Source organism: Trachymyrmex cornetzi, unplaced genomic scaffold, assembly GCF_001594075.2.
Source record: "Trachymyrmex cornetzi isolate Tcor2-1 unplaced genomic scaffold, Tcor1.1 scaffold248, whole genome shotgun sequence".
NCBI classification, from domain to species: Eukaryota; Metazoa; Arthropoda; class Insecta; order Hymenoptera; family Formicidae; genus Trachymyrmex; species Trachymyrmex cornetzi.
In genome coordinates, this window is record NW_017297144.1 from 74,384 (window position 1) to 92,821 (window position 18,438).

Here is an 18,438-nt window from a genome sequence, read left to right on the forward strand (position 1 = left end):
TTACACATGGTTCCCAGACGGTTAATCGACCGAATATATATAAAAACCAAAATGCTATTTTTATTATGAAATAACCATAAATAAGAGGAAATGACTGTAATAATTACAATTGTGATGAAAGTTACTCACCATGAGCATTGGTGGAGGTGTCATTGTATCTCATGTGTGCATCAATTAATGTGCATCAATAAAATGTAATAAACTAATGGTAGATCTTATTCAAATGTTCAAAGTAAAGATGTATATAAATCGACTGTTCAAAAGTTTTAGTTAAAAAATAAAAATAAAAATGAATAATTTACAAGACACTACATTCTACAGCTGTCACTGACTGATGAATCGATAATATTATTACAGAGTCAATTTGTCGATAACTGGGAAACAAGCTCTGTGGAGACCTTCAGTATGTAAGTTTCTTCTGTTTGTAAGTTTAAACATTTTGTTTGTGTTTTGATTAATAAATAAATAAAATTTCAGAAATCAATCTTTTCGTATAATGACGTTCTTCATCTAAAATAACAACGTTTTCCCATTCGAATTCATGGCCCTCATGCATTCTATGATCGGTTATAACTGACCGAGTGGATGTGAATATACATTTATATTAAAATTAGTCAAATAAAGCACAGATTTAAAGAAAAAACTATATTTGTTATTGTTTGTTAAAAAAAACATTTAAAATTTATGATATTTAAAGATATATAAGACATATATCTCAACCGTTTTAAGTTAAAGACAAAAGAAGGAATACATAGGAGGTAGGAGAGTAAAAGGATTGCTAAAAATTAGAATTATTTATCTAAAATCTCTCTTTATTTTTTGCTGTCGAATACTATGTATTTCTCACTTGATGAGAGATACCGCGTTAACAGAATTAAGTAATTTCATGCCGTATTACAGCAGCTAGATGTCACTTGACAGGCGGGGATTAAAATTCTGTCGATTTTACTGGTAAGGCCGGTTAACAGATTAACAGATTGTGGCGTTGGCACTCTGAAATAAAAATGTTGATTGTTGATAAAACATTTTTCAGTGAAAATAATCTGAATTTTTATTTGGCAAAGATGCCAAATTTCGCTATATATTAGCAAAATAATGAAAAGAGAACTAGCAAATAAATAAATATATATATATACATATATATTTATATAAAATAATTTATAATAATTCCGGATGGATTGTATAGATACATATAATCTGTAATTGTGGTGAATGGAATTTGTTCTTTTATAAATATAGTATAAAAGAAAGAATAAAAGAGGAAAATCTTACGAAATTGGTGAAGGTGAAGATGGCACTTGAAAATCGAAATCGTATCTCCTAGAAATTGGCACAGACGGAGGTGGTAGAGCCTGGATGTTGTATGCATAAGATTTCCCTCGAAGAGGATCCGGTGTAATTATTTCCGAGGGCTGTGGCATTTGAGGTACTTGTACAAAAATTGGATATTCCATTCGCGGTTGATAAGGGATCGGCTTAGAAGAGATGACTCGATAATTTAATTTCAGTGGTTGATGATCGCAAGATTTAGATGAAACAAATTCCGTCACAGGCTTCGCAGGTTCCTGTAAATTATTTTACTGATACATATTCATGGAATAACAATATTAACTACTTAGGCCGGAATCAGACTAAGCATTGAAGATTGAAATTGAAGATTGAAAGATTTAAATTTTTAACCAATCCAAGCAATAAAAGCTAAAATTTCCTTATTCTTATTGGTTAAATTTCAATCTACAATCTCAATTTTCAATGCGTAGTCTCATTCCGGCCTTAGACATGTTTATTATGTAGTAAAATTGGAGAATAGATGTATATATAGATATTGTTATTATATAATACATAAGGCGGCTAGCATGCCTGAAATGTTGCACGTCATAAGAAATGGAATAATTAATTCTTGATTATTGATAATTCTTTGATGTTAATAAGTTATAATGTGCATCGAGTCTAAAAAAGATGGATGCTGTACTATATGATAAGATATATGTATATATATATATATACACACACACACACACACACACACATATATATATATATATACATATATCATGTGTCATATACCTCAATTGAAACAGGTAGATAACGTGGTGATTGACATGGCTCGCCGTATGTAACTATTTTAACACCATTGTACGGCAATTTGAAGCCGTAAGAAAACTTTGAATGGAAACAGACGATGATAATGATAAAAAATTGTACTTTGAATACCGCCGTCATCGTCACAAGGATTTACAAAACCTAAACTGATATTCCATATACACCGCGCTCCTGATATACAAGTGGTTTCGCCGAAGACAAATTCATGAAATATTTCCTGTTTAGGTATAACCACAGCGATAAATCTTTAACAATAACAAAATAATAACTTTTCGTTATTACGTGTCCCGCGAGGCTGAGAAATTTAATTGAAAGATGGAATAAGCACGTACTTTTCTTGGTGCGTGTCCATGCAGGCTTCCTCATTTCCTGTGTAACTTAGATCTTCAAATCAACTTACTTACTAGATAATTATCGTTAAAAATGAAAAATGAACGCCACGTATGCTAATTTATTAATAAACTAATAAACGTTATGAATTTATAATAAACTATATTTTATATATATATATATACACATATAATGTATATACATATACTTTATATTTATATATATAATTTATTTATTTATAAATCCATTGTATATAAGATCATTTAGACTCATATTATCTTTACGATTGCAGAGAGAGAAAGAGAAAAGGTCATACTTAAAAAAAGAAAAAAAAGAAAAAGGTGTGTATCGAAGTCTTTACGTAAATCGATTTTTTTCTACCTATAAAGAAATCGATACGTTATTTATCAAAAACTTTATATTTTATGTGAGAGTATGTTGGAAAATAAAAAACGGATTTACAATTATTTGTATATTATTCACATTTGGATAGCTATATCAACTAATATACTCTCTCATATATATACATATATTAGAATAATATGAGAAAAATTGATGCTAAAAAGATTAAATTTATAAGTACCTATCGATATTGAAATCTCTCAAATATTAACATTATTCTCTCGATTCCATGAGAATATATACTTCTTTGAAGCACATTTCTCTAAAGCATATTTTTATATTACGAAAGGTTAGAAGATATTCAAACTGATCGTGATAAAAGGATACTTTGATATCTATTATAGATATCGACATAGAATTTTACATTTAAAACAAATGATATACCGCATTGTCTGTATTCAAATGATAAATTATTATTTTTTTCGCTCGCAGTCGTTTTGTTCGGTTCTTTGTTTCATTCGTCTTGCTGTTTGTAATTTATATACCACGTATGTAAATGAAATATGGTAAATCAGTTCGACGCATACGAATCGTAAATTTTCACGTACGCGTTCGCGAAGAAAGAAGAGAAAAGGGAAAAGATGTCTTGACGAAGAGAAACGCTTGAACTCGCGTGGAGTATCTTTAAATAGCTGCTGCACACTCCGAGATCCACTCTTTCTCTCGGAGACATATATTAGATTTGTTTCCATCGCGGCGATCATCGTACATCACCATGTGGTGTGCTTCCCTTTTTCTGAGTGAAACACTTTATGACGTGTTGACGGTCGTGTTTTGGCCGAGGAAGTAGAAGGGAGATCATAAATCTTCTCTACACGCATTTGTAGAATATAAACGGAAACCTGTTTGACCTTTAACGTGTCGTCTGAGTGAACCTTTTATCAAAGATAATCTGTATAATCATTATTATAAATCCTTCTGTTGTTGTTATAAATAAGATTATTATTACAAAGTTTTTATTAGTAATATTAATATTAAAGTAGTGCAAGTATATGTAAGTACATAATAAAATAGAAAAGTTTGACAATTTTGTATATAGTAAAAAGCATGTCAGGTTGATAGTAGAAACAAAGTTAAATCAATATCAATAATGGAAAGAGACTCTCAATCTTAAACAAACAATACAGTTCAAACAAAGGTTAATGAGAATCAACGCTGAGATACATGAGCGTGAAATTAAGAAATGTAGGTAGGTAATTACTCAGAACTTTTATTTATATTTCAAACGTTTCAACTCACTTTGGAGTCATCCTCAGCGAATGTCAAATTTATCTGCGCGACTTATATCTGCGCTGACTACTCTAATTATCATTTGTTTGAATTGTATTGTTTGATAGTAGAAATTTATTAGATGTATTTAAAGTTTGTTGTACAATAATTTATTAGAAAATTTTTCCAATGTTCGATTAAATTTGATTCATAAAATGTCGGAATAAAATAGAAATAAAGAAAATTGATTTGTAAAGTTATACGAAATTATACGTAATTATTGTGTCATTAAAAATATATACACACATGTATAAATGACAATTTCATTATTTTAATTGTGCACGTGCGCAAGTTGGATTTTCTCTTAATCTTTTATCCGGACACAGGCATACATATGGACCGTTGGATCACATATTTAACACACGCGCGCGCACGCACAATACATACATATAGAGATTTTTCTGAGTGAGAGAGAGAGAGAGAGCCCGATAAAATATTTTTCATGCATGAATATATATATATAAATATGTATAAATATACATAAACATGTATAAATATTCACAAACATATATTATATATATTAATTACGTATGAGATATGTCTATACATATTCATATATTGCTTCTTTCATTTGTAAAATTACTTTTTAGTGTACTAAAAATAATAGTAATAATAAAAAAAAACATCAAAAATAATTAAAACGGGAAAATTTTTGTTTTATAAATAGTTTATTTTAGAAAAAATCAATTGTTTGAGAAATATAAAAGAATTGCTCATATACGTATAATATAAATCACATAAAATTATACATAGTTATGAATGTGAACGAATTTGTTTGTATTTTTTCAAATTTAATTTTTCCTCAAACAATCAATGCGGAAGTTGTCCCATTAACTAATTTCGATGTTTTCTCAATATTATTATTATTTTTAGTACACTAAAAAGTAATTTTACGAAAAAAAGAAAGATGTTTCATGTATAATTATATATGATTGTGAATATTTATGCGTGATGTTTATAGGTATGATTATACATGTTTATATACAGGGTGTTTGATAAGTAACGATAAAACTCTCGCATAGAGGTATACAGCGGATTAAATTGAGTCGAAAAGTTCTCTACCATTTTACAATAATAATTAACAATTAGATATCAATTATTAAAACTCATCAAAAAAATATTAGTCGTCAATAATTTTTTTACTCAAGCACTATCAACTTTACAGAAAAATAGCAAAAGACAAAAATGGTTTATTTTCTTCTCATAGAGTTCTACAAATGTTCTCAGAATGTTTTATTAACTTTTTAGTACTGCATTTTCTTATCAACAACCATTTTTCCAACATGAGAAAATGCGGTACTAAAAAATTCTAAAAAAATTCTCAGAACTCTATGAGAGGAAAATAAACAATTTTCGTCACTTGTTGTTTTTCTGTAAAATTGATAGTACTCGGGTAAAAAAATGATTGGAAAGCAATATTCGGCGAATAATTAATATTTTGTCAACTATATTGCGAAAATTGTAAAATGGTAGAGGGCTTTTCGACTCAGTCCGCTCTACCTCTATATACGAGAGTTTTATCGTTACTTATCCAACACCCCGTTTATACTGATAAATAAAAAATTGTTTACCAGAGGAGAATGGTAAGGATGTTTGGGAACTGTATAATAAAATCAACAATTTGACTCTCGCACAACTGCTATATTATCTTATAACAATAACATCACAAAGACACAGGACTGAGACTAGTGTAATATTTTGGAGAGTGTCCAACACACGTCTTCGCGCGTTCAAGAGAATCAATCAAGATTCATTTCGATAATCGCGAATCGTCAATAAGGCGAGTCCTTTTTACGCATTTCGTATCGTTCGGAAGATCATACGGCTCCACACGAGGATGACGAACGACCGTGCTTTCGGGCGACATTTTTCAGTCTGGCGAATATACCGGACATGGGCTCGTCGTTGTCATATTCCTCGTCGTCGTCGTCACTAATTTCGTCATAATGACGAACATAGATGTCTGAACTGTCGTTGTTTCTCGAGGAGTCATCTTCGACTTGGCCTCTGTTTCCTACGATTTCTTCTCGATTGATCACGACGCTGCCAGGAACGTAATCGGGATCTGGTGGTCCTACCGAACCGTAGTCTGCTCCGCGGGTATCGTCTTCCACATTGTTGTTGAATACGCCAATAGGATCTGCCGATAAGGGCGCGGTGTTGATTGGCGCGTATCCTAGGTCTCTAAAAGCAATTATTCGCCAAAATACATATTTATCTCGGGATTAGCATTCGCTCGATACTAGCTTTAAAGGCAACATAGACATATAATATGATAGCAAGATTCGTAAAGAATACGCCCGTAAGTATACGTTGAGAGATATATCCGGCAAGTTGATTCGATTGTGGGACGAACCTGATGAGAATCGCGTCGTTAGTTGATCTCTGCCAAAATCACCGAATCGAAGATGTCGATCGAGATCAGAATTGTCCGAGCCGCGATGAAGTTGTATACGTAAAATTCTCTTCCTCTCTTTCGACTTACCCGTACGTAATGAAGTTCTCTTGCAGCCGTTCGGCGACCTCCTCCTGATTTATCCTCTCGCGCTCAATAGCCTCGAGCTCCGCCAATTTCGCTTCTTCGTGCTCGTCGTAAGCGCCGATGGTGGTGGGCGCCTGTGGCAGAGCCGGCTTCAACTCTACAATGGGTTTCTTGAGGATTTGAAGCTTTTCCTCGGGAACGTCCGGCACATTTTTGCTGGGTGTCGACTCGGTCGGCACGGTTCGATGACCGAACGCCAGCTTGTCTTCCGGCACGAATGCTCTCTTGTTGTAGTAGACGGTACGCGGGAAGAAATTCTTATACGCTAAAGTGACTGACACCGGATCCGCTGGCAGTCGAGGATACGAATAGTCTTCAGGAAGCTCTAAAGTATAAACAAGCAAAACGTTACCTACATCTCACCTACATCTTGCTTTTATATCAATGAGTCATGAATAACTGGATTATGTATATTACAACTCTATTTTATAACTGTGTGAAATTACATTCTCACTCAAGTCTGACTGATTATAATGAATATATGTGCAGGGTAAACGGAAAGATTTCAGAAAAGAGGTACTCTGTATATATCTTATTGTTAGTTGTATAGATAATCATAAACACACACACACACACACACACACACACACACATATATATATATATATATATATCAAGTTAAATATATATGTGCAGGGTAAACGGAAAGATTTCAGAAAAGAGGTACTCTGTATCTTATTGTTAGTTGTATAGATAATCATAAACACACACACACACACACACACATATATATATATATCAAGTTAAATTGATTGAGAGACGTACCTGCATCATCGCCAAAATCATAGGTAGATCTGCTCGATCCTTGGATCGTCTCGACGTTGCTCGACGTCGCAACGCTCGATCGTCCGATACCCGCGTATGCGGCGGAGGCACCTGCGCTGGCACCTGCGTACGATCCGTATGCGATCGAACCCGCGTTGGCACCTGAATACGATCCATATGTGGTCGAACCCGCGCCGGCACCCGCGCGCGATCCGTATCGCGTAGCCAACTTGGCTACATCGTTTGAAATATATTTGTCGAAAATACTCGCGCTCCCGCCGATTGATCCATCGGTTGCTAAACCGAGTTCCCTCAATCCAGCCTCGTCGATCTGTCCATTGAGTATTTTGACGCAAACCTTGTAAGGAATGGGAGGGGCGCATTTGATTTTACCAGGATATGCAGGCGTCACTTTGGTGGTCACCTGGAATTTATTGCTAGGCGGGCTCGGGTAACACAGATCGCCGATCGGTGGAAAACTGTCAACGAACGTTGAAAGTTGAAATCGTCAAATAAGAATAATGTAACGGTGAAATCATATGAAACGATATGAATACATGAGGTATGAAATACCTGGGCACGACTTTTCCTTCAATATTAGAGGATAGGAGATCGCGAACCTCCAGAGATTCGGAATGACCCTTTCCGCATCCGCAATTGGAAGTAACTCTATCCGAGACAAGAGTGAAGGGTGCAGAGTGAGCGTTGCTTCCGCCGATCGATCCTCCAAGAATTCCGATGGAAGACGAGGACCTTGAAGAGCTGCTGCTGCTGCTGCTGCTGCTAAACGCTCCACCGGTATATGGTTTATATTTGGGAGTAGATGCCAGATTTTCAGACTGCCACCGATCCGTTCCCACGGACAATCTTCCAACCGCTTCGCGTGCCACTGCAGCTTCGTTGATTGCTTCCGGCGACGCGTAGAACAGCGGTTTTTGCACCTTTGCTGATTTCACCACTATTTCTCCGCATTTGCACGCGTTAGTGCCTAAAGAATCAAAGGAGATATGGGCATGACACATATATACATGTATATAGAGGAGTCTTTCTTTTTCCTCAAAGAATTCCAACGCGACGTATCGATGGGAACGATTATTAACGAATAAATTAGGAATGCAATCAACGTACCTGAGCCTAAATGTCCACACGTATGTTCCGATTTGCATGACCGGATGATCGCTATCGTCAGGAGCAAGGCTGCTCCTAGGCTCAGAGAGGACCTCATATCTGTCTCAACGATAATACTCTCTCTCTCTCTCTCTCTCTTCTCGATCCTCTTCTTCTTCCTGACCTTATATTTATATGATAAGCCGCCAGGCTCTTTAGCGAGCGCGGCGATTTTGCAATTGATCAACAATGATTGTTTGGACGACTTGGATATGCCCGCGAATACTTCCTGTTGCAACGTTTATGCGAAGAATTTATTATGGCTTTATTGTCACTTCCTGAATTCACACGTTCGAATAAACCGTGTGAAAAGGCTCGTTTTATATGTATAGCTTCATGGTGCGTTCACTCACCGCAAAGATAATCATCCGTTTTGTTGTAGAGGAAACGCGCGAATCGTCTTGAGTGATTTAATTTCATTTCCGTATTTATGTAATTAACGATAAACAAAACGGAGAGCTGCCATGGAGAGGATGAGAGTGAAGAATGCACACGGGTTTCCATGAATGATGAAAGAAACGGGTCAAGATCATTAATCTTACGACCGCGCAAGTCTTCTTTTTCCCCAGTTCTTTTAATACTGCTATCCATATACCGTTTTTATAAGGGAACAAATTAACATGTACCATCAATGCGATAAAACATAATGTTAAAGACTTAAGATAATATCGGGAAAATATCTCAGGATAATTTCATAATATTGTATCACAAGAAGCTGAAGGTAAGAATTTCTTGTAAAATGTACAGTATTGTAAAATATTTCATTTTCCACACACACACACACACACACACGCACGCACGCACGTACGTATATGATACAAAATATTTCGAAAATTGTTTCATAGTTGTACAGTGTTGTTAAAGAGAGTGTTTGTAGAAGATTTATATATCCTTTGCATTCTTTTTCGACGAATCGAAAATTAAAGAATGATACAATACATGATTTTGATAAAAATTTCAAATATAGAAAGCCTAAAAATCAAATTAGGAAACAAGCATGAAATCGTGTATAAAAATTGTATGTATGTACGTACATAGAGAAATGAGAAATTATGCACGTCAGTATGCAACGCTCAATGCGTGAACGTATTCTCTAGCAAGTCTAGCATGCTCAGAGTAGGTACGACTGCATGCACGTATGTTATTCAAGAAATCGAGAATCGTGTGATTCCATCGTAAGAGGACTAGCGACATTCAATAAGACTCGAATTAAAAGAATTTTGTTAAAATTATATTACAAACGCTATAAATACATCATTTACACAATATATATACACGCACACACACGCGGAGATTGTCTCTCTTTAATATGTTATATTAATTGTAGTAGATAAGCAAATTCGGTCGGTTTACTATATACAATCTCACGTGCGCGATCTTTCTAGATACAATTTTCAGACAGCATATAACAATTTCTCATTTATTGAAGAAATCTGACGCTCGTTGTCGCTGCGGAGGTAGATTAAGTAAATTATCGGTGAGTACGGGTCCTTGTATCCGCGTGGCATTAATTTCCGACTTTTGAGAGATGATTTCTTTAGCCAGTACGTTCGCACGTGGCGTATTAGGTGTTCTGATACCTCCTACAGACGGAGTCCTAGACAATGGCGTTCGTCGAGGAGATGGTGTATTCGATATGCGCAGTTTCTGAGTCGCTAGTCTTCTTGCCGCGGGAGACATAGTACTCAGACGATCTATGGTTGATCTCGGTGATGGACTGGAAAGAATAATTGCTCTCGTAAATTTTTCTCACATGTACATTATACATTATTTATTTCATTCGGCAACATTTATTCATTTCGCGAAATTTATATAACATGTAAATATCACTTACGTGGCTAATGATCTCCTGGCAGCTTCCAAGGCTTTATTTTTTCGATCCCTGTGTCTCTCGCCAGCCTTCTCAGCCAACTGCAATGCTAATTGTTCTCTTTTCGGTGGTTCCGCTATTCTGAAAGAGGGTCCCTGACTCGTCCTCAGCAATGGTGTATCACCACCATCCAATCGGAAGGGTGTCCCCTCGATCTGACCCCATGTCATCAACGGACTTTCGCATTCTCCCGGTCTCGGACTTGGCGTAGCCACGAAACTAAAACCATTCACTCGTGGCGTAGCATTTCTGACAACCTCTTTGCCATCCACACCAATCTTGCCGTCGTTAGCTCTGGATTGTGACTTGGCGAGTTCGTCGATGGTCTCTTTATTTTGTTGCTCGTTAAACGGATTTGTTCGCAATCTCGTATTTTCGTGCATTATAGTCTGTTTCTTCTTGGCCAATTCTATTTTCTCTTCCGCTGTAAGTTCCACCCCGTCGGGAATGTACATAATATAATTTTTATTCTTGTAAGTCCAACTGTCCACTTGTTTGGGTCTGGGATTGGATCCTTGGATAGCTGGGACGTCAGGTGTGGTGGTGGTGGAGGATCCGTCGATAGCTAGCCAAGCTTTCGACTTATCTTCTGCCTCGTAAAGCCAGGCATACTTGAGCTTACGTTTATTTTCAGCCTCAATCATCATCTCTTCGAAACTAGCATTATCCTCGCTTGTGTGATTACTCAAATAATCATCCAGACCGATCTTACTTTCAGTACCATTTCTATTTACAGACTCGACGATGTCTGTTTTTTGAGACGATGCCTCGGTGGTAGGCGGCGATTCGGCTGACTCAGTTCTACGCAGCGGAGTTTCGAAAGTCGCTGGACTGATCGGTCTTTCGGTGACAGGTCGGCCAGAGCTATACTTGGCGTACAACTCTCTCATTCTGTTCATATCGTTCTGCTCTAAAGCTTCTAAATACTGATTTTGTGCCTGTAGCTTTTCCAAGTGCGGAAAGAAATCTTTTTGTATAATGTCACTCATTTTTTCAATATATGTATCTTCATCTAAAATCTTTGGTTGTACACTTTTGCTCCTCTTAACGGATCCGATAGGCTTTTTGAATACAGTCAAGTCCTTGATATTTTTAGCGGCTTCAAGAGCTTTAGAACCCGGGCTGTCCGTAATGGAATCTGAAGGAATAAAATTGATATGAAATATGATAGAAATGACAAGAAAAGACAAATGATTTAGAAAAAGGATTGGAAAAACTTGCTACTTGAGAAATTTTTATTTTGGAAAATAAAAAACATTTCTTAGAGTTTTATTTGATTTGTTTGTAAAATCGGAGGATGAGTTAAGTTTACATTGGTACTTACTCATTTTGATTAGCGCTAAGTAGAATCTAGTCAATGAGATCAAATGTGATTGAGGTTATGTAACGGAATTCGTCTCAAAGATCACTATAAGCTTGAATATGAAGCACTTGGTAGTGCAGACAATATTTATTTATTGCAAATCTGTCGAATGCAACCTCGTGCATATCACATCACATCTCATTTCTTTTCTAACGAAGATACTTTTTGTCTTTTTGAAATTATTTGTGTACGCACGTATCCTGTACAAGTGTACACATCGTCCATGATATCATATGATGATCGTACATACCATGCATATCAGTTGATACCGCAGTGCAAATTCGAGTGATGTTTCCGAACGCAGTCTATTTGTATACGAATAACGTTACCGACGTATGATACGCAACGCACGCCTGCTCTCAGTTCTCACCAGTTCTCAGTGTTCTCACTGCTCTCAGTGTCACGTGTCGCCATCTCGCCCTGTCCGAGTCGTTTCGCGTAGCAAGTTGGAAAGCAAGTTGGAAAGCGACAGTTGAAAAGCTAAAAAATGAAAATTCTAAATGTATTTTTCACATTTAAAGATACACATGAAATAAATGACGCAAACTTGCGTCTTAGAAAGTTTATTTTGTATGATTCTGCAACGAGCACGGACGTAGAGTTGGAAAATTGCACGCATAATTCGACTGGTAAGTGGTAAGCAGTGGTAAGTAGAAAAATATATATATATATATATTGTATGTGTATATAACAAATTAATGCATTTGACATTTCGTTTTTATTACGATACACGTATAAGAATGGATAAGGATGGACATTACACGCGTATAGGCAATTGTAGTTAATTCCGTTATCTCGAGATAATAATTTTAATATGGAAATTGAACGCCTAAAACGAGTACAAAGTACAAGTACTACAAGTCCGAATGGAGAATGAACTTGTTAATACATAGCTAGAGGATTGAAGGGCTCAATACAACATCCTGCAGCGAATATACCGTGATACGGCCCTGAATCCCTGCCCACTAGTCTCCGGTGACCGGTCTCCAGTTGCCGCTGGTTGCCGCGGGCGCGGTGATATTTTGGTCCAGCTAGGGCTGCTGGGAGTGCTGGGAGTGCTGGGAGTGCTATAGGACAGGACACGCGCGAGAGCGAGAGCGAGAGCGAGATATCGTTTGTGCGCGTCTCTCGACGTAGCGCACCCGCCACCCGCTCGTGAGTCGCGAGCTGCGAGCAAAGTGATCCGATCCGAGGCGAAGCCCCGAGGTGTTGGAGTTGGAGGGCCACGTTGACAGACATATGAGGATTCCAGCGGCGAGATAGGATATGCGTGCCGAGTACGTCGCGACCGCGAGTCAACTACGAGACCACAACTATCGCCAAATTACGCCTCACCTAATTCCCGTTTCCTCTTTTCTCCGCAACATCTCCCATCTGCAGACTTTGCAATTGTTGAACCGATTCGCTAGAAAAGAGAGCCATATATTAAGTTTATTAACAATAACGTTTCCAAAAATTTTATGCACCTACAGAAAGAATTGATAGGGTTTGCTGTGTCGCGCCGCACAATTGCAGCTACAACGAGCAGCTAACGTCGCAATTAAATTCGACGCGAAAGCGATATATCAAGCTTTGCTAACGCGTAATAAATTATTCGATATCGCAGCGAAATCTCTCTCAAAAATTCTTGTCGAGTACGCAGTTCGTCGTATAAAGAACACGCGCGGATATGCTGTTAAAGTGAAATAGAATCCTCCATTGTGCGGGCAACTGCGATTTGCCGTTGCATGCAACGAAACAATTTATCATTTGTATAGCGAAATTATTTGCAGATTTGACAAAATTATTGTTAACGGATAAGAAATAAAAATCCTAAATGTTCTCTATATGCAGCAACGAGCATTTCTTTCGTTACAATGAAAATCTCAAAGCATAAATTTAATTGTGATAAAACCGAGCGAGTTTCCATTTTTTTTTAAAGCGTGCCTCTACAAAATTGACATTCCCCGATATAATAAATTTCTTTGAAAGTAAAGCCTAGTTTACACCGAGCACTTGATACACGTATTAACTATATAATAACTGATGTAAACTAGGACTAAAAATTATCGTTATTTCGCATCGGATATATACCGTTAATAATAACAAAAAGCCATGGTTGTTTCGCACGAGCACGTATATCAATAATAATTGTAATAATCACACAACTTTATAACTAACAAAACGCGTGCTTGGCGCCAATATTAACATTTCTTCACATTTCTATCAACATTTCCACGATGCATTGTTTCGCGGTAAAATGATTACGTTAAGATTTTATTGCAATTATATAAATGCCGCCACGATTGGTTCTCAATCCTTAAGGCTTTAGACCTTAAATAAGTGCAATCTTGGAAAAATTAAAATTACAAAATGCAGTTTTAAATAAGTAAAGGAAAAAATAAGAGCAAAAAACAACAGTATATATATATATATATATATAAAAGTCCTAATAAACATAGATTTGAAAACGAACGGTTGCCAAGATATCTCTTGGCCTTTGTGTTTCAACAATACATTTCCAAGCAAGCTCGTTTTGAAAGAGTGAGGGCGTCTTTCTTGAGAAAATGTAAAGCTTGTTTAGATATGAAAGGTGGACACTTTAAACATATACTTTAAGAATAATAAAAATAAATAAGAATAATTAAAAAATAAATAGTAAATACATTTTTCCTGCGTTACGTTATTATTAAGTCGATTTGAAGAAAGAAATGTATTATTTAAACATAAAGATCAAGAGATATCTTGGCAACCGTTCGTTTTTGAACTTATGTTTATTAGGACTTTTTGACTTATTTTTTGTTGTTCTATCAGGTTTGTCCAATTTGAGCTCCAAAGCTAAAACGTAAAGCCATTGACGCAAAAAATTCAATGTGGGCAAGATTTCGGGAATTGTTAAGGGTTGATAAGAGTCACTCGGTGTATCAACACTTAACAGTCTCTGAAATCTTACGCACATTGAGTGGAATTTAAATTGGACAAGCCTGTTCTATATGCTCTTAAAGTCTGATCGTGTGCATATGTATATATATGTACGAAATATTTATATTTTTCGAATATAAACCCCAAAGTACGTACATGGTACTTAACGAATGCCAAAGCAGATGTTCAAAAAAGGAAGAAGACGGACGTATCTATCGGCGAGAGAATGAAAACTATCCAAGCAAGCGGAACAGGCGAAGACAGACGCGGACCGTGACCGTGTCTGCGACACAAGTTTACTTTACCTATATACTTGGTCGTGAATAAAAGGGGGCGATCTCCTATCAGGGATGGGAAGTAACTCGTTACTTAATTTTAACAAAGTTAGTTGTACAGTTAAGAGTTACTTTTTTCGATAATTGTAACTTAACTTTGTTACTTTCTTTCCATCTGTAACTGTAACTTAACTTAGCTACGTCTTTTAAGTAACTAATAACTAATTTAATAATTACTTGATATATTTCAAATTCATTTGTCAACTTATTTGTCAATCTAGTGTGCGGTCCACTTGACAAAGACCTGCAAATGCTTTGAAACATTCCAATTGATCAATCAGGAAATGATCAATTAGGAAAGCTGCCTTTTCTGCTGAACACTGCCATTTGTAGCATCAAGTAGACCGTAACTTATATGTGATTGATTATGGCTGCGTTTATATTCATTGCTAGTGCTGAAGCTAATTCAAAAGAAAGTCTTTGCCACAGAATTATTTTTTTTTTTTTAAATAAAATTGTATGGCATCACATGTAACGTGTAAACGTAAACCAGAATCGTTTTCTTTGAGGTTTCGTTACTCTGATGACCCCGAGTATCATTCTTGTTTAATGTTAAATGAACAATAAGAGTACATAACGATTCTGAATGCAGCCCTGAATGGTATTGATGTTATTCGTGATGTTCTACTGCAAATTCTGCTGAAAAAAATAACTGAAAGTCACTTTTTCAGTAACTGTAACTGTAACGAGTTATTTTTCAGAATCAAGTACTTGTAATGGTAATTACTTTTTGGGAGAAAAAAACTGTAACTAATTAGTAATTACTTTTACCAAGTAATTTCCCATACCTCTCTTCTACACATATATGTAACAGATACTGCAAGCGAGTTGATAATGTTGACACAAAAATGCTTACCTAATCGTAATAAGAAGTAAAAGTTGTAAAATAAATAAGATTGTAATTGATCGATTAGCTTGATCGATGTGATGAGTAAGTTAATAAGAATTGATAAAAATCTCGCTGGAATGTTTACCCGCGCGTCTGTCTCTCTCTCTCGCAGACTTAAATAACTTTTACGCAAAAGGAAAAGTTTACCAAGTGTTGGGGGGGAAGTCAAAATACAGAAGCGAGTAATGATTGGGGAGGAGGAGGAGGAGAGAGGCAAAGCGGTCGACGGTGAAAGCGAAAGAGAGTCGAGCGGTAAGATAGGGTCGGAAAGGAAATGAAAAGGTTGCAGACGTAAAGCGTAAACAGTCGAGGTGCGATTTGACGTGCACACTGGCTCGTTGGTGCGTGCGGGGGTCGTTGAGACGCGCTTTCCGCTTTAAGAATCCGCCCCGTAGAGGAAGACGGCGATGGCTGGAATCTGTAAATCTGTCATTGCGCCCGTATTCGTGCGCGGGATATGAACTTCTTGATCGTCGCATCCGCACCGCTTCGCGATGCGTTTCCTCGGATGTGAGCCGTTTCACTGTTCAGAGCTTCAGAGGGCCTCTGACTTGGTCCGTGGGTCGGGAAAGCACTTTTGTCTCTTCAGCGAGTAATACGTATTCATAGCGAGTCCAAAGAGGTATCGATTACGATACCAAATTGCGAGGTATCGAGGTACGCATTGTACGAATGTATAATATAAAACCAGCGTAGAGCAATAAAATCATAATAGGTTCGTAAATCGACATAATAATTATGTATACAAGTATACATATATATCCATATAATAGACTTAAAAGAATAGAGCTAAATTTTTGTCTAAATTTTTTTTGTTTTTCTTTTAAAAAAGAATTGTAGAAAGAGGTTTTTTGCGAATTAAGCTTTTCAAAAATAGCACGACAACGTTGATATCTTATAAAAATGTATGATATAAAAAGCTTGTCGTCGTTTTGCAATGGTCTCGAACTATGAAAATATTATTTGAAATATTTTTTTCATGAAAAAAATTTCGCGATGTGTTTAGAGGTTTCGTCACTTTTTTTTCGCGTTCTGTATATATTTATACACACACACACACACACACATATGTACATGTACATAATTTAACCACGCTACGCGAGAGCTTCTTCGAAAATTCAGAAAGCGTTGTGCCGTGTCGACGATGTGGAAACTATAAAAGCTCTGCCACCGTGTACGTACGAATTCGTACGATCCGTAGTACGTGACGATGACAGATTCATAGTCTATGGCATGGTCCGTCCACAACCTTCCTCCTGAATATATGGATGCACGCCCCTTCTTTCCTCCTTCCTCTTTTTCCTCTCCATCTACTGAGCGATTCATTTGTCGGTCTTTGATCCGCGACCAACAAGCCACTACCGGAAAATTAGAAAGATTTATTAAGCTCCTCCACGCTTGTGCTATTGCTCTGTCTATTGCTAATTTTCATTAGGTACATTCGATTTCATTTGGTATTATCGATATAAACGAAATAGCAATAACGGGCGTTGCGAAGATCAATATAATCAATATAAATTTATAAATTGGTTAATTCTTTTTGGTACATACGTTAATAGCAGCCATTAGAATTAATTAAGGAAGGAATACAAGAAGTAACAAGTAATTTTTTTAAAAGCCTGGCAGTGCGCAATTGAAAAACGCAGGTAATAGGAAGAAAGAACAGATTTCAACTTATACAGGAACCGTGTATACCTATATCAATATATGTGTATATGGTTTCTGGATAGACTGAAACGTGTTGTTTATACCTGTGCTTTTCAAGCCTGCTGTCTCAGACTTAAGAGAATTTTTCCGAGTCAGTATGTCTAATAATGCATGCTCTTCCGATATAATTACATATATTTGTGTGTGTGTGTGTGTGTGTGTGTATTCTTTCCACTTGTAGTGGCACGCGAAACAACAGCAGCGTGAGCATTTTGAATCAGCGTTCGTTAACTGATTGTGAGAAAAAAATCCAGTCAAAAATTGGTTCCGTTAGAAAAGATACTCGGAATGACGTGACGGGAGAGTGAAAGATTCCAGACGCTTCCTTAAAAGTCACCGGTTACGCCTTCGCGATAAAGAGGGTTTGTAAGGACTAATAAGTGCATGTGGAAAAGGAATCTGCATCTTGAAATATATAAAAGATATAACTATAGAAGAAAAATCAGCAATTATATTGTATTGAAGCTCATTCACTGCATACACATATATATTATATGTGTGTATATACAATTATTATAAAAATGTTACCTTGTAATCTAAAATTAATTCTATAGTTGTAATGAAAACAATTAACACTTTAATTAATTTTAACAGTTAACATTATATATTCGTATATTCGAAAATAATTCCGAGTAATTTTGTATAATCAGCGTCTTGTCATTAATTACACTAGCCTGCAACAAAAATTGTTTTAATAATTTTAACTGTTTTTAACGTATTTTTGTCTGCTTAACACGAATCCGTTTTCCTGATTTGGCTATCTGGCACGTCACAACTTTGAGAAAAAAGGCGTCA

At 36.3% G+C, this 18,438-nt stretch overlaps 2 protein-coding genes across 2 annotated transcripts; both read right to left on the reverse strand.

Annotated features, from left to right (window-relative positions):
• Window positions 1–884: 884 nt before the first annotated feature.
• LOC108761311 (uncharacterized) lies at window positions 885–2,226 on the reverse strand. Its single transcript, XM_018507769.1, has 3 exons — window positions 2,206–2,226; window positions 1,273–1,565; window positions 885–993 (listed from the first exon to the last, which is right to left on the reverse strand). Exons 1-3 carry the CDS (start codon window positions 2,221–2,223, stop codon window positions 885–887), a joined length of 420 nt encoding a protein of 139 aa, XP_018363271.1. The 5' UTR covers window positions 2,224–2,226.
• Window positions 2,227–5,793: 3,567 nt separating this feature from the next.
• LOC108761312 (ess-2 splicing factor homolog) lies at window positions 5,794–11,990 on the reverse strand. The gene is made up of 8 exons (XM_018507770.1): window positions 11,773–11,990; window positions 10,413–11,586; window positions 10,007–10,295; window positions 8,540–8,807; window positions 7,985–8,399; window positions 7,412–7,890; window positions 6,590–6,971; window positions 5,794–6,288 (listed from the first exon to the last, which is right to left on the reverse strand). The coding sequence occupies exons 1-8, from the start codon at window positions 11,774–11,776 to the stop codon at window positions 5,922–5,924; spliced, it is 3,378 nt and encodes a 1,125-aa protein (XP_018363272.1). The 5' UTR covers window positions 11,777–11,990; the 3' UTR covers window positions 5,794–5,921.
• Window positions 11,991–18,438: the final 6,448 nt, after the last annotated feature.

Bases quoted from the DNA above. Each gene is read 5' to 3' on its own strand.
- LOC108761311 (XM_018507769.1), bottom strand. The intron at 994-1,272 runs GTAAGATTTTCC...TTTTTATTTCAG, and splicing joins TCTTCACCTTCACCAATTTC to AGTGCCAACGCCACAATCTG.
- LOC108761312 (XM_018507770.1), bottom strand. The intron at 7,891-7,984 runs GTATTTCATACC...GTTCGTTGACAG, and splicing joins GAAGGAAAAGTCGTGCCCAG to TTTTCCACCGATCGGCGATC. The intron at 6,289-6,589 runs GTAAGTCGAAAG...AATTGCTTTTAG, and splicing joins GAGAACTTCATTACGTACGG to AGACCTAGGATACGCGCCAA.